This window comes from Leuciscus leuciscus (genome assembly GCF_965113295.1).
Source record: "Leuciscus leuciscus genome assembly, chromosome: 4".
Taxonomy (NCBI): Eukaryota; Metazoa; Chordata; class Actinopteri; order Cypriniformes; family Leuciscidae; genus Leuciscus; species Leuciscus leuciscus.
This window is the reverse complement of record NC_138728.1, coordinates 26,086,804-26,103,710: the sequence shown is the minus strand read 5'-3', so window position 1 is coordinate 26,103,710 and position 16,907 is coordinate 26,086,804. Positions and strand designations below refer to the sequence as shown.

General features: G+C 38.9%; 1 protein-coding gene across 1 annotated transcript; it reads left to right on the top strand.

Moving 5' to 3' along the window:
- Positions 1-319: 319 nt before the first annotated feature.
- On the top strand, positions 320-12,748 carry LOC309496364 (uncharacterized protein; the record flags this gene model as incomplete). Its single annotated transcript, XM_082166358.1, has 7 exons — positions 320-524; positions 834-930; positions 2,846-2,978; positions 4,085-4,582; positions 4,728-5,102; positions 6,700-6,859; positions 11,905-12,748. The coding sequence occupies 7 exons, from the start codon at positions 320-322 to the stop codon at positions 12,054-12,056; spliced, it is 1,620 nt and encodes a 539-aa protein (XP_082022484.1). The 3' UTR covers positions 12,057-12,748.
- Positions 12,749-16,907: the final 4,159 nt, after the last annotated feature.

Below are 16,907 nucleotides of genomic sequence, written 5' to 3'. Positions count from 1 at the left end.
GAGGGCAATATCATTTCTCGTCGTGAAGGCAGCAATTGTTTTAATGTTAAGGGCAAAGTTGCTGTGGTGCGGAACATTGTTGAGTTGGTATCAGGGGGTATGTACGCAGTCTGTCAGTTTTATGAAAAAGAAGGCAGCTTTTACAACTACCCTATTGAGTCAACGTGTGTGGGGATTAGAACAGTGACACGGCTGTCTCACCAGCTGCACGGTGTGTCGGTCACAGATTTAACTGAGAGACTAATACTTCTGCCCTTGCAGGATGGAGCTGTTGCATTTGTCCAATTACACAATCAGTAACCATTATGAACTTTGCAGCATGCCCCTGTTCTGTGTTGTCGAGTTTATTGGCGAGACCCATGATGGCCAGTCTGTGGTGGATATAATTCCAACATGTTGGATGACCGAAGAACAAAATGAGTGTTTCTGGCCATCAGGCCGTAATGTAACCAAGGCTGTGAAGGACCGACAGAAGCCAGAGGAATCGTGGCCGAAATACTCCATCAGGGTACTTGGATGGGCAGGTAAGAGGTTCTTTTCTGAATTTGACAAATACTCTGTCTGTCATCTATCTAGCTCAATGTCAATAAGGCATCAATTTCTATAAGTGCCAATAATGTACTTTTCAAATTTAGGCTGTAAAATTGTGATTTCTATATTCAATTGTCTTTTTCTGAACCAACATCAGTCATCATAAATGGTAAACAATATTTTTTCATGTTTACTCAACTCCAGGCATTTGAGATTATTTATAGGTGCAAATACCAAAAAGATTTTTTTATCACGGTCAGTATAGATTGCATACTAATACCCTGTTTCCTTTTGTTATTAAGACACTTTCGAGGCTGCTCGCAAAAAATGTAAAAAAGCGGAGGCAACGTCTGACATACAGACAGATGGTGATGATTTGCCTGCAAGGCGAAAAAGGAGGTAATGTAATACACAGAATATATAATGTTATATAATGTTATATAATTAACGTTGCAGAATTTCTGGCATTAAAGGAAAAGTACTGTTTTTTTAATCTACTGTTTTTTTAAACCTTGTTTCTAGCATGTTTCTTTCATAAACTTACCCGGGGAAGTTTGGAGTGACTTTTTGTCCTTCTGGAGATATTTAGATCCATGTCATTCCAGCAAAACGTTAGAGGTTGGGGCCAGTAAGCCTAAATAAAACATTATCAGTGACAAAACATCTTCTTTTCACCAGTATGTAGTTATGCATTGCCAGTGCTATCCCTCGATGACTTCAGAACAGCTTGTTTGTCATCCAGGCATTTAAAAAAAGATTTGTCAATACGAGCCGATGACGTCATTGCTGTTTGCCACCACATGATTATTTTATTTCAGCCTTGTACACTACATCCAATGGCCTGCTAACTTGCTACTGCTAGTACAATATAGCAGAATATCCGATTTTGAGGATATGTTGGACATCTTCAATTGTGCACAATTTTGTGGAAGTGACGTCATCGACGTCTTCTGTCAACCCAAAGCTATCTAGAACTAACCTTAGGCTTGTTTGCTGAATTTTTTTAAAAGCCCTGGAAGACAACCAAGCTGCTCCAAAGTCAACGAGGGATAGCACTAGCAATGTATAACTACATATTGGTGAAAAGAAGACGTGTTGTTACTGATAATGTTTTATTTAGGCTGTAATGTTACTGGCCCTGACCTCTACCGTTTTGCTGGAATAGCACTCATTGAGATGGATGTAAATTTCTTGCGAACGACATCAGGTGACTCCAAACTTCTCCGGGTGAGTTTATGAACTTATTTCGTGCTAAAAATAAGGTCCAGGTTCAAAAAAACTTTTCCTTTCCCTTTAATTTCCATTTTTCATTTACGTCAAATATGGCAGTTGTTAGAAAAATTCCTTGAGCCACATACAGTATAAAAAACTCCTTTCGGTGGGAATAAATCATAAAAAGCAATATTGATGCCAATATTTTAGAGTCCAAAACTAGATCAGTATGCCTCTTATGCCGCTTTTCCACTGCCACACGGTACATCACGGTACGGCACGGTATGGCACGGTACAGCACCACACGCTTTGGACAACCAGGACGGTTTTTGTTTCCATACAGAAGGTAGTGTCGTTACGACCTGGAAGTGGGTGTAGTTGGCGTGGCGACACTGCTGTGACGTTGTTTTTATTAGACGGCATATGTACTGTCACGCCGTGGTCAGTAAAGTAAACACAACAATGAAGGCATTAGAGGCGTTACTGCTGCTGTTGTTTGCTCTGTGGCTTGTAGTCAGCGAAAACGCCAAAAGACAGAGCCAGGAACATTTAGAAGAGGCGAGGCTGTTGTGTTGTGTGTTCTGTTGTGTTTTACACACATGGCGCGCTCGCTAAAATCACGCTCGATCTGCTGCCCCCCTGTTTACACCAGACATGATTTCTCCGCGATGGTCGGCAAGCGCTTCTGATCAGCTGTTGTCCTTGTAGAACATGTGCTGGGGATCATACAACTCCCTGTACTTCTCCACTTCTAAGATTAATTTTACACCGCTCATCTGGACTTGTCATCAACTCCTCTGCCTCTCTCTCACTTCCTTGTTTGTGTGTTTCGTCGCGCTTATTTTCTCTAACCAATCAGTGGACAGCAGCCTGTTACGTCACGTTTTGTGTTGGTTCAGCACGGTTAGAGCCACCTCTGAAACGGGTGCGAAAAATCGTAACGGGTCCCGGGTCTCCCCCCAGTGAAAACACAAATAAAGCGTGCCGTGCGGAGCCGTTACGAAAATGTGCAGGGGAAAAGGGGCATAACAAACACCTCTAACTGCTTTTTTCAGTGTATTCTATTGTAAAAGTTTAAATGTATGCTTTTAACTGAATATAGAGCACCAAAACCCCTGCTGGCTTCCAGTGAGGAGGAAACGGACATTGAGGGAGATGTCTTGCCACCTACTCCTCCCGAGGCGTTTGTGTCTAAGAAAATGTGGGGTGCAGGTGAAGCCCGGACAAAAAACAGGGTTAGTGATTAAGTGTGTGAAGTGATTAAGTGAAACAAGACCTACAATAGGTATATTGGCCTACAAAAGGAGAAGTGAAAATGTCCCTCCTTCAATGAGAAATGTAGATATACTAGGCTATATGGTCAGGATTTAATAAATTTTTTATTTAATTAATGCACTGACCCATCCATTGACTTTCGAGTGATTGCCCGCATATCGCCTAGCCAGTGGTTCTTAAAACTTTTTTGTCAGAGAATAGCTTATCCATTCACAAATTAAGGTGAATCTGCAGCATTCTGTCACAGAGGGGAAATATCACATGCTGAAAACGTCGCCTACGATAAGATAAATGGTCTCTTTGCATTCAATTGTTTATAGTGTCAGACAGAAAATTCTGAAATGCTGTTTCGTTCATTCAGTAGGCTATATTGTAAGACATTAATATTTTAAGACACCTTATTCAAATCTTCATTTTCTCTTGCTCTTTTCTCAACAATATACATGGAGAGCATCTCGCGACCCATCGGAAACGTCTTGCAACCCCCTTGGGGGTCGCAATCCCTAGGATAAGAACCATTGGCCTAGGCTACGTTTTGTCGCCCAATGATAAAGATCCTTAGCTCTGTTAAAAGGCAAACTCGATTTCAGTAGCCTAATCTTCCAATGAAAGCCGATAGTTATTGAAATGTGAATCTGCAGACTTGTATGATTTAATTACAAGCAACCTACACGATGGATAAATTGCTGCAATTTGTATTTTGACAATGTAGCCTATATTTCTGCAGAATCATAAAGCTCCTTAACTTCTAAAGCGCTGCAACAGCCTTTGGTGACATGTAAAAAAGTAGGCTAGTCTAAGTATCCTAAGCTGAGACAGAACAATGTTCCCTGCAGCACAGAAGTCAGCATCAATCCGATTAAGCCAATCTAGCCGCAAACCCTGCAAATCACCATTAACTACTGACATTGCGCTACACGACCCTGGTCTTTGACCTATGATGTGTTGGTCTAGTTATTTAATGGTAGTGTTGTGTTTTTAATTTGCTGCAGTGTTTACTGGTATTTCTTCCTCTTAGGATATTGAAATGGTGTTAATGCTGTACTTCTGCTTTCATATTGTGCAGAGGAGAAGCCGCAGCCCTCATGTGTCCCAGAGGGGACTCAGCAGCCCTCATGTGTCTCATAGGGGAAGCCGCAGCCCTTGTGTGTCCCAGAGGGGAAGCCGCAGCCCTCATGTGTCCCCGAGGGGACTCAGCAGCCCTCATGTGTCTCATAGGGGAAGCCGCAGCCCTTGTGTGTCCCAGAGGGGAAGCCGCAGCCCTCATGTGTCCCAGAGGGAAAGCCGCAGCCCTCGTGTGTCCCAGAGAGGACTCAGCAGCCCTCATGTGTCTCATAGGGAAAGCCGCAGCCCTTGTGTGTCCCAGAGAAGAAGCTGCAGCCCTCGTGTGTCCCAGAGAAGAAGCCGCAGCCCTCGTGTGTCCCAGAGAAGAAGTCGCAGCCCTCATGTGTCCCAGAGGGGAAGCCGCAGCCCTTGTGTGTCCCAGAGGGGACTAAGCAGCCCTCACGTTTCCGGGTGGCGGAGCAGGTCCCAGGGATCCCGCAGCCCCAACGTTTCTGAGAGGGTGAGCAAGTTCACAACGCCTTATGTTACAATGCATTATGAGCTTGTAGATCTGCCATTTCAGTATTTGTATTAGTTTTTTTGTTTTCGTTTAGAGGTATTGAAATGTTCCTTAAAGTCAAAGTTTCTGCTTCCAAATTGTATAGGTAACCAGGGTCAGCCCAGCAAGACAGAGTCTGACCCCGAGAAACCCCTGTGGGTCCCCCACAAGTGGCCTCAGCATGAGCCTACTTGGCGGCAGCCCCACCCCGTCTCCTGGCCACAGAGCAGCCCAGTTACTGCGTGGCCAAAGTTTAGCCCCCCAAAAAATTGATGGAGCAATGTTCATCACACTAGTGACATTGCTAGAAGAAGTGAAGGACACACTGAAGCTGCATGGGCAGATGCTAAACACACTGCTCAAAAAAGATTCCATGCCAGTCATGGCGATACCGGATGGTGCTGTTTTCCCCCTGGCCAACGTTGAGGACGTTATCGCCATGAATGAGAAGCTCTCAGACCCTGAATTCATGTCTGCAGTGGTAAGTTTTTGGGGGCCAGATCCTATTGTTTTCCTGTGTTTTCTTTTTCTTTCTTCTGACAAAATCCTTCCCATGCATAATGAATCACTAAACTTTGCAGAGTTCAAGTCCCATGCCAGGTTGCTTCAAATCAACCATGTCTGCTACAACTTAACATTTTTCACCTACATGTAGTCCCAATACGGAAGAGACTTAAGTATACTTGAACATCAGTTCACTGCTGCATTGACTAATCTTAATTTCAAATCTGATGGTAATTGTCTTCAGCAAAACAGTACTTAGCTAAATAGACAAGTTATTAAGACCATTATACTTGTATAGCTACAGTCGGCAAAATTGGATACGCCCCAACAGCCTTGCTCGCGCCCCCGCCACGTGCACCATATTGGGGAAAACAATGCTGATTTGCCCATTGACTCCCGTGTTATAATAGGCATTTTTCCGAACGCAGGATTGAGGACCCACGGTGATATTTTCACTCAGCAACCCACCCCCTCAATAACCGGAGGATTACCAGTCAGCGACGACAATATTGTTGTTGGGGTTCAACAACAATATTGTCGTCGCTGACTGGTAATCCTCCGATTTCCACCAATTTGACTGGTGTAAAAGAAGTGTGGTAGGCACTAGGTAGGGATCACAAACAATATAGTCGTACAAGACTTCAACATTACATGACTACTGATTGAAATCGCCATAGCGTTTGGCGGGGTGCACAATTTTGACCTAATTGCAGTTTTTCTGACAAATATTGCGATGCGATTTTCGATTTTTATATTCAATACTTTTAAGTGCATAAAACAAAAATTATGAATGAAATATTATATCATTACTTACAAAACACAGTCTTGTACAACTTGACACACATGAGAACAATATACAATAACCTAAAAAATATTTATGTGGCCAGCACCCTCTTCTGGCTTTTGTCTGCTGTTGAACCTGAAAAATCTCTAATATAAACTACGTAGTGATTGAGGTAATGAGATTGTTGGTTCCACCTGTTATTTTTGCTCCGCGTGTTTGTCATATAGGCTATTCATGGTCGATTATCCAGAGTTTAAGAATCTTAATCGAATCGTCACGTGTCGTATCAAGATCTTTATCGACTTTTTGGCACACCCCTACTGGAAAATGCCAAAATAACTTCCAGTCAAAAATATTGAGGGTGGACTTCTACACAAAATTATGCTTGATGGAAAATGTCTTCATTTCCCCATGGACATAATCATGGTCATTCTGTAGTAGATCACCCCCTTGAGGCAGTTTGGCTGTGAAGCTCTATGCTGAAAAGGGAAGACTGGCATTGTGAATATGGCCTATAGACTACGGTCTATAGGCCATATTCACAATGCCAGTCTTGTAGGTTTTAGGGAACTGGTATTTTATGCTATCAAGCACATAATTGGTTTAACACTTTATTATTATTATTATTATTATTATTGACATGCCAAAAATAAGGATGCCAGGTTTAAAGCGGGGTGTTTGGCTATGTAATGGGGACAGAGAATATTTTATGATATTTACTGACTTAATATGGTGTTTTCTGATCCTGTGACTTTAAATGTACTGTGCTCTATTACTGTATACTCTTAAGGTTGCCATGGTTGCAGACATAGGGGGTTCCTCACTTGAAGATGCCACTAGGAGGATGATGAAGTTCCTGATGGTGCCAGAACTGCAACGGCAGTACAACGTGACCGGACGGATGGGCAAGCTGTGCTTCAAAGATCTGCGTCTTTTTGAAGTTTTCTATGGTAAATTCAGTTTTTTAATTGCTCAATGAAACTTGTCTTTGGCCCTTCTTTTATTTATCCAAAGTTAAATGATACAGTAGTTTATCAAAACACAATTTAGTTGGAGATTATCAACATTTTAACATAACATTAAGGACAATTTCAGCCTTATAACCACTGGTCTGTTCCACATGCAACTCTCTAACCACTCGCCCAATCGATCTCAAATTTGGTAGGTTTCGTTCTACTGGCATGAGTGTAGTGCCCATTTTCGTGTCTTGTCAAAATATGCCAAATTTATGACTTGAATTATTACATTAATTTGCCTTAATGGCCGAAAAATCAACTTCAAGAATTGTTCTCTGCAAAATCCACACTTTAACAGTTAGTCTTATCTTTGAAGTATACTACAACTTTTCTCCAATACACTGTGTTTAAAAAATTCAAAAATGTGTAAGTGAACTGAACTAGTCCAGTGATACTTTAATTGTTTCTAAGGGGGGCCCGTCAACACTTTAGCAACATTGTGTAGGCCTATACTGTGTGCAGGTCTCCTACCTAAATCACTGGCGAATAAAATGTAGGCCTATAGACCCATTTTGGACCTACGTCATTGTGACGTTCCGATGGCATTTAGTAACGGAAGTAAGAGCCCCTCCATAGACTCTTCGATAAGATTAGTTTAAGACTAAGGCAGTCAAAATCAAAAATGTTAACTTTTTAAAACGACATTCATGGTCTTGGAGAGATAAGATAAGAAAAACTTTATTGTCTGTCACAAGTGACAGAAATTTGTCTTCGACAGGCTCAACAATATATAGATTTGAAAAAAAGAGAAAACAAATACACTCACTACAATAGCCACACAGTGGTACACAGTAACAAACAACAATAACCAGACAACAACAACAATGAACACAGGTCGGAGTTAAGGTGCTGGTTTCAGAATATTCAACTTAGTGATGGCCGTGGGAATGAAGGACTTCTTATAAACATTTTTACGGGCTAGTGGGACCTTGTAACGGCGACCTGATGGCAGTAACTGAAAGGATTGGTGAAGAGGGTGGGTGGGGTCTTGTGTGATGGTGGTGGCTTTCCTAAGTACTGAGTGAGTGTAAATATCTGATAGGGGGGTTTAGGGGGAGCCAATTATTTTGCCAGCCTGTGTTATTATTCGTGTGAGGTTTGTTTTGTATTTAGTGGTGAGTGCATTGTACCAAGAAGAGATGTTAAATATGAGAGTGGATTCTATCAGTGATGTGTAGACTGTGGTTAAAATGTCCTTGCTGACATTAAAAGTCCTGAGCTTTCTCGGGTGGAGGCGCTGCTGGGCCTTCTTGTACACATATTTTGTGTGTTCGGAGAAAGAGAGGGATCCGTCTATTTCTGTTCCGAGGTATCTAAAAGATTTGACCTGTTCTACAGGTTGGCCATAAATGCTGATCGGCTGGAAAAGCTGTGTTTGTGTCGTGGTAAGTGTTCCTCTGCTACCACAACACAGTTCCTTGGTCTTTCCAATGTTGAGCTCGAGGAAACTTGCCTTAAAAGTCCTGGCCAGATTGCTAACTGCCTGATGGTAGTCAGACAGTGCATTGGCACCTGTCAGATGGGCTACTAAGGCCATGTTGTCTGCATATTTAAAGAGTCATTCCTTCACTGCTGCAAGAGATGGACAGAGAAGAGAATGGGAGATAAAACACAACCTTGTGGGAGTCCTGAGTTTAAAAACAGCTTACTGGATTTAAAACCATTTACTAAAACCTGCTATTCTGTAAAAAAAAACTTAATCCATAAAATCAGTGCTGGATGGACCTGAAGCTCCACCAGACGGTGCAATAGTGTGTCTGTGTGTATAGTATTAAAAGCAGAGGAAAAGTCCATAAATAAAATCCTGGTGTGAGGGTGCACTGAATCCAGCTGCCTGGTCACCCTGTCCAAAAGAGTACTGAAGGGTGAGAGTACTCACAATCACAGGTCTACTAAAATCTGCGTTCTTGTGAAGTTTCACAAACCTGAAGTTGTCACCAAATATGAATGTCAAGCAGAATATTTTAAAATATTTCATTTTCAACTGCTACCTATTATGCCTGAACACAGTGGGATTGCATTTAGCCTACACAACAGTGGAATTCTCACATTTGAAACAGTTTCCCTGTATTTATTTATTTATTTATTTATTTATTTGAATGGGACAATGCATACGAATGAACATAGCTTTTCAGCGACGTACATATGCCAAAGTTAGCCCCCAGGCTATTTTACATTTGTAGTCCCAAGTGAGGTCATCAACAATACCTAGTGACACAGCTAAACAACTAATTTAAACATGATTCGACTTAATTTAAAAGACACTACAATTAACAACCACATATAAAAAAAATGCCGCAACTAGCAGACAGGGCATCTAATATGGCATACTCATATGACGAACACACACATATACACATACACAATAAAGTGCTACTCAAAGTGCATTAAGTGCATTATCAATTTCTTAAAGTGCTATTAGATGCTGCAAAGTGCTGGATCTAGTTTGGTATACATACATACACGAATAAAATGATACAATGAACCGTACCCATTTATCTAAATTACAACAATTATCATTAGTGGGCACATACTTGATTTATTTTAAGCCATTGTTTAAGTTGGTTCTTAAAACTGGGGAAAGTCGGACTTTCTCTCACAGCAACCGGTAATTTGTTCCAGATCTCTGTCCCCTTAATTGATAGTACATATTGTCCGAATACTGTACGTCTGTGAGGCACCACACAGTCACCTCTCGTGCAGGCCCTGGTTACACTTCTGCCTCCACCCGTTGTTTTCACTTTAATGTAATCACTTAGTGGGGGTGGGGCAAGGCCATGTAAGATCTTATATATAGCACATGCATATTTGAGCTTTAAGAAATTTGCAAAGCTTAGTAGGTTATATTTTTGTAATATTAAACAGTGATGATATGAAAGTGGTTTCCGATCTAAAACCTTTAGAGCTTGTTTGAAGAGTGACTCCATTTTTTTGAGCGTTGTGGCGTTTGTGAGTGACCAGTTTGTAAAACCATATTCAATATGAGAAAAGATCATAGAGTGAAGAAACATTTTGGCTACTTTATGTGACAGAGATGGTCTAATATATCTAAAGTTTGCAAGATTAAATTTAACAATTTTTGATACGTTTTTTATATGATTTTTAAAAGACAGTGTTGGATCTAATACAATGCCAAGGTATTTGAATTCGTATACAATCTGTAGTTCTTCTCGGTTTAAAAATATATTTGAACGAGTCATATTAATCTGCCGCTTAGAAAACATCATACAAACAGTTTTTTTAGGGTTCAGTAGTAGACATGATTTACTGAGCCATTCCTGTACACGGCTCAGTACAGATGTAAGTGACTGAGAAGCTTCTTGAACAGTTTTTGCATGTGTAAAAATTACTGCATCATCTGCATACATTAAAATATTGATGTTTTGGCATACTGTAGGCAGGTCGTTGATGTATAAAGAAAAAAGAATAGGTGCAAGTATGGAACCTTGAGGAACACCTACTGGACATTCTAAATAGGGAGATTTAATGTTGTCAATTGAGACACAGTGTATTCTATTGGCTAAATACGAGTTCATCCAGCTGATAGCTTGATCGGAAAAATTGAAATTTGTTAATCTAGACAGGAGCATCTGATGATTGACAGAATCAAATGCCCTTTTCAGATCTAGAAAAACAGCACCGACAACAGGATGAGTGTCTAAAGAATGTTTGACCTTTTCCATAAATACATTTACAGCTGTTTATCACTTGACTAGGCTATTTGAAATAGCCTAGTCAAGTGTAGGAATGTAAATGCAATAAAGTAACGAGCATTCTATCTTGCGCCGCAGCGGTTTGGCATTTCTTGTGACACATCCGATGAAAAAATGGCTGCAACATGTCCTTTTCTCCCTCGTTGTCATGGTGAATCGCTGTATCCGAGCTCCATTGATGATAGTTTTCCTTAGGCTGCGGACACAAGAACAACCTAGGGTTTTTGTTTGCAGGGTAAATCAGCTCAGAGATCGGTGTTGGTTTTACAATTTGTTAAACCTTCTACTTGGAATGGGGCCCAGGACTTTTGACTGATTATGTGTAAGGTTTATATAGGTAGTATGTTATTCATTCTGTTTTATTGTTGTGATTCTACAGCAAGGGAATAATAGAATTTAGTCAGAACATCAAACGATTTATAACACACCATTTACATATTTTGGGCTCCTGTGAGTTTTACTCGCACACAGACATCAAGAATCAGCATATGAATCTCAACAATGGTGACATGCTTCAATGGTGCAATGCATTCTTGGAGCCATGGATAAGTTTCGTATGATGCATTCAGAATGCTGTAGAATCACAACAATAAAACAGAATTAATAACATACTACCCGTATAAACCTCCCACATAATATCAATGAGTTAAGCCAATATATGATGATTATATTCTTATCATCAATCAGCTTACAGCATCTGATTATATTTTCTCTTGCTGTTCTCACCATAACAAACAGACACAGCTGCCTGAGAAAAACAAATGTTAAAACGTCAAGAGCCTGACTAAAGCACACACTGATCGCCACAATGGTAACATCAAATCAAACTATTACTTTCAAATAAGTAATCAACATCTAAGCCTCTTCTTAATTCTTAATACGAACTTCTGTAGATGTCTGACAGAAATAAAGTCTGTCAGACTAACCATGGTTAGTAATAAGTGAAGCTGGTAATGTTGTTTGTAATAAGTGAAGCTGGTAATGTTGTTTGTGGAGTTGTTTAATCAGATCTTGAGAGATGTAATGTATTTTATCTTCAGTTGATTTCATCCAAGGCTGTGGCTGGAAGTAGTTGAGGCTAAATTTCAACATGCAATGGAAAAAGGGTTATAGGTTGGCATAAAACTCCATGGTAAATGTCACCCTAGGGGTAACATTTTAGCTTACCACATGTGGAAATGTGTTACTTGAATGAATGATTTGAAGAGTTGCAAGTTGTAGCAAAAAAGAACCTTGCTAAATTGACTTATGCTCCCTTGTTTTTAGGTGCACTGAAGAGTAACGCTATAACTCAGAATGTGAACCGAAAGGATGTGGAAATGGCACTGGGGAAATGGTTCACAGGCGCACGTGACCGTGGCGGGGAGAGGGCTGCAAGAGCCCTAAGAGAAAAAACATTGACAACACAAACGCCATGACTGTTTTGGATGTATTTTTTGGAGAGATGTTTTGTTTTCTTTTTTTCAGACATTAAAAAAAAAAAAAAAAAAAAAAATTTATTTACCGGTACGTTGTAAAATTTAAATTGTTAAAGATTATGTTTGTTGTTCAATGTATTATATAATGAGTGTATTTTGTATTGTATTTTTGGAGGGGTTTTTTTTCAGAGATTTTTTAAAAATATCTTTTTTGGTTTACCGTATGTTGTGACATTGTTTTTTAAAGATAATTTTTGTTGTTCAATTTAATATATTTCTTGCAGTTCAAAGCATCAAGTGTCTTGTATTTTATCTTATACTTACATTCATTCTTCGTTTTAAATTTTTCTTAGATTGTTTCCTTAAATGAATGGTTGGGCTTACCTTGCATGAATTGCCCAGTTAGGACCAACATAAGATCCTTACAGAGCCCACTTTAAGCCCATATGGGCATTCACGGTTGAATCCTGGTGCAAGCCCACTTTAAACCCCTTTAGGCAGGTGGGCCCCAAATGGGTCTGACACAAATTGCCCGGTTAAGACCCATATAAGACCCTTACAGATCCCACTTAAAACCCACCTGGGCATCCATGGCTGGCCCCCATGTGGATCCCGGGTGCAAACCCACTTTAAACCCCTTTGGGCAGGTGGGGCCCAAATGGGTCTGTCATGAATTGCCCGGTTAAGACCCACATAAGACCCTTACAAATACCACTTAAAACCCACCTGGGCATCCACGGCTGGCCCCCATGTGGATCCCGGGTGCAAGCCCACTTTAAACCCCTTCAGACTGGTGGGCCCCAAATGGATCTGACATGAATTGCTCAGTTAAGACCCACATAAGACCCTTACAGATCCCACTTAAAACCCATCTGGGCATCCATGGCTGGCCCCCGTGTGGATCCCGGGTGCAAGCCCATTTTAAACCCCTTTAAGCAGGTGGGGCCCAAATGGGTCTGTCATGAATTGCCTGGTTAAGACCCACATAAGACCCTTACAGATCCCACTTAAAACCCATCTGGGCATCCACGGCTGGCCCCCATGTGGATCCCGGTTGCAAACCCACTTTAAACCCCTTTGGGCAGGTGGGGCCCAAATGGGTTTGGCATGAATTGCCCAGTTAGGACCCACATAAGACTCTTACAGATCCCATTTAAAGCCCATCTGTGTAGCCATGTTGCAAAGCCCATTGGGCAGGTGGGGCCCAAATGGGTCTGACATGAATTGCCCAATTAAGACCCATGCAGTACCCTTACAGGTCCCACTTTTAGTACGTCTGGGCTTCCACTGCTTGCCCCAATGTGGATCCCGGGTGCAAGCCCATAATGGGGCCCACATTTGCCGCCCATGAAGCCCTCATCTGGGCCCCACATGTCATTGCTGGCTGGGTTCCGAGATCAGACGAGATCAGGCGTTCTTTTTTTTTGTTTTTTTGGGACTTTCTGAAGAAACTCTGCTCCCAAGACTGGGCTTCTTGAAGAAACTAAGACTATTTCAGGCTTTTTGAACAAATTCTTAGACTTTTTTTAATTTTTTTATATTTTTTTTCAAAAAATGCTTCCAGCACCTGGTATTCCCAGGCGGTCTCCCATCCAACCAGGCCCGACACTGCTTAGCTTCCGAGATCAGACGAGATCGGGCGTTTTTTTTTTTTTTTTTTTTTTTTTTGACTTTCTGAAGAAACTCTGCTCCCAAGACTGGGCTTCTTGAAGAAACTAAGACTATCTCAGGCTTTTTGAACAAATTCTTAGACTTTTTTATTTATTTATTTTTTAAATGTTTCCAGAACCTGGTATTCCCAGGCAGTCTCCCATCCAACCAGGCCCGACACTGCTTAGCTTCCGAGATCAGACGAGATCGGGCGTTCTTTTTTTGTTTGTTGTTTTTTTACTTTCTGAAGAAACTCTGCTCCCAAGACTGGGCTTCTTGAAGAAACTAAGACTATTTCAGGCTTTTTGAACAAATTCTTAGACTTTTTTTTTTTTTTTTTTTTTTTTTTTGACTTTCTGAAGAAACTCTGCTCCCAAGACTTGGCTTCTTGAAGAAACTAAGACTATTTCAGGCTTTTTGAACAAATTCTTAGACTTTTTTTTATTGATTTTTTTTTTTTTTTTCAAAAAATGCTTCCAGAACCTGGTATTCCCAGGCGGTCTCCCATCCAACCAGGCCCGACACTGCTTAGCTTCCGAGATCAGACGAGATTCAGGCTTTTTGAATACATTCTTAGACTGCTGTCAGGTATCAAAAAAGACAAAAAAAGAGTTTCTGTCATGTTTGAAAAACGACAAAAAATAAAAGTTCGTGTGAAGTTTGAAAAAATACCAAAAAAAGTTGCTGTCAGGTATCAAAAAAGACAAAAAAAGAGTTTCTGTCATGTTTGAAAAACGACCAAAAAAAAAAGTTGCTGTGAAGTTTGAAAAAATACCCAAAAAAGTTGCTGTCAGGTATCAAAAAAGACAAAAAAAGAGTTTATGTCATGTTTGAAAAACGACAAAAAAAAAAGTTGCTGTGAAGTTTGAAAAAATACCAAATAAAGTTGCTGTCAGGTATCAAAAAAGACAAAAAAAGAGTTTCTGTCATGTTTGAAAAACGACAAAAAATAAAAGTTGCTGTGAAGTTTGAAAAAATACCAAAAAAAGTTGCTGTCAGGTATCAAAAAAGACAAAAAAAGAGTTTCTGTCATGTTTGAAAAACGACAAAAAATAAAAGTTGCTGTGAAGTTTGAAAAAATACCAAAAAAAGTTGCTGTCAGGTATCAAAAAAGACAAAAAAAGAGTTTCTGTCAGGTTTGAAAAACGACAAAAAATAAAAGTTGCTGTGAAGTTTGAAAAAATACCAAAAAAAGTTGCTGTCAGGTATAAAAAAAGACAAAAAAAGAGTTTCTGTCATGTTTGAAAAACGACAAAAAATAAAAGTTGCTGTGAAGTTTGAAAAAATACCAAAAAAAGTTGCTTCAGGTATCAAAAAAGACAAAAAAAGAGTTTCTGTCATGTTTGAAAAACGACAAAAAATAAAAGTTGCTGTGAAGTTTGAAAAAATACCAAAAAAAGTTGCTTCAGATATCAAAAAAGACAAAAAAAGAGTTTCTGTCATGTTTGAAAAACGACAAAAAATTAAAGTTGCTGTGAAGTTTGAAAAAATACCAAAAAAAGTTGCTGTCAGGTATCAAAAAAGACAAAAAAAGAGTTTCTGTCATGTTTGAAAAACGACAAAAAATAAAAGTTGCTGTGAAGTTTGAAAAAATACCAAAAAAAGTTGCTGTCAGGTATCAAAAAAGACAAAAAAAGAGTTTCTGTCATGTTTGAAAAATGACAAAAAATAAAAGTTGCTGTGAAGTTTGAAAAAATACCAAAAAAAGTTGCTGTCAGGTATCAAAAAAGACAAAAAAAGAGTTTCTGTCATGTTTGAAAAACGACAAAAAATAAAAGTTGCTGTGAAGTTTGAAAAAATACCAAAAAAAGTTGCTGTCAGGTATCAAAAAAGACAAAAAAAGAGTTTCTGTCATGTTTGAAAAACGACAAAAAATAAAAGTTGCTGTGAAGTTTGAAAAAATACCAAAAAAAGTTGCTGTCAGGTATCAAAAAAGACAAAAAAAGAGTTTCTGTCATGTTTGAAAAACGACAAAAAATAAAAGTTGTTGTGAATTTTGAAAAAATACCAAAAAAAGTTGCTGTCAGGTATCAAAAAAGACAAAAAAAGAGTTTCTGTCAGGTTTGAAAAACGACAAAAAATAAAAGTTGCTGTGAAGTTTGAAAAAATACCAAAAAAAGTTGCTGTCAGGTATCAAAAAAGACAAAAAAAGAGTTTCTGTCATGTTTGAAAAAAGACAAAAAATAAAAGTTGCTGTGAAGTTTGAAAAAATACAAAAAAAGTTGCTGTCAGGTATCAAAAAAGACAAAAAAAGAGTTTCTGTCATGTTTGAAAAACGACAAAAAATAAAAGTTGCTGTGAAGTTTGAAAAAATACCAAAAAAAGTTGCTGTCAGGTATCAAAAAAGACAAAAAAAGAGTTTCTGTCATGTTTGAAAAACGACAAAAAATAAAAGTTGCTGTGAAGTTTGAAAAAATACCAAAAAAAGTTGCTGTCAGGTATCAAAAAAGACAAAAAAAGAGTTTCTGTCATGTTTGAAAAACGACAAAAAATAAAAGTTGCTGTGAAGTTTGAAAATATACCAAAAAAAGTTGCTGTCAGGTATCAAAAAAGACAAAAAAAGAGTTTCTGTCATGTTTGAAAAACGACAAAAAATAAAAGTTGCTGTGAAGTTTGAAAAAATACCACAAAAAGTTGCTGTCAGGTATCAAAAAAGACAAAAAAAGAGTTTCTGTCATGTTTGAAAAACGACAAAAAATAAAAGTTGCTGTGAAGTTTGAAAATATACCAAAAAAAGTTGCTGTCAGGTATCAAAAAAGACAAAAAAAGAGTTTCTGTCATGTTTGAAAAACGACAAAAAATAAAAGTTGCTGTGAAGTTTGAAAAAATACCACAAAAAGTTGCTGTCAGGTATCAAAAAAGACAAAAAAAGAGTTTCTGTCATGTTTGAAAAACGACAAAAAATAAAAGTTGCTGTGAAGTTTGAAAAAATACCAAAAAAAGTTGCTGTCAGGTATCAAAAAAGACAAAAAAAGAGTTTCTGTCATGTTTGAAAAACGACAAAAAATAAAAGTTGCTGTGAAGTTTGAAAATATACCAAAAAAAGTTGCTGTCAGGTATCAAAAAAGACAAAAAAAGAGTTTCTGTCATGTTTGAAAAACGACAAAAAATAAAAGTTGCTGTGAAGTTTGAAAAAATACCACAAAAAGTTGCTGTCAGGTATCAAAAAAGACAAAAAAAGAGTTTCTGTCATGTTTGAAA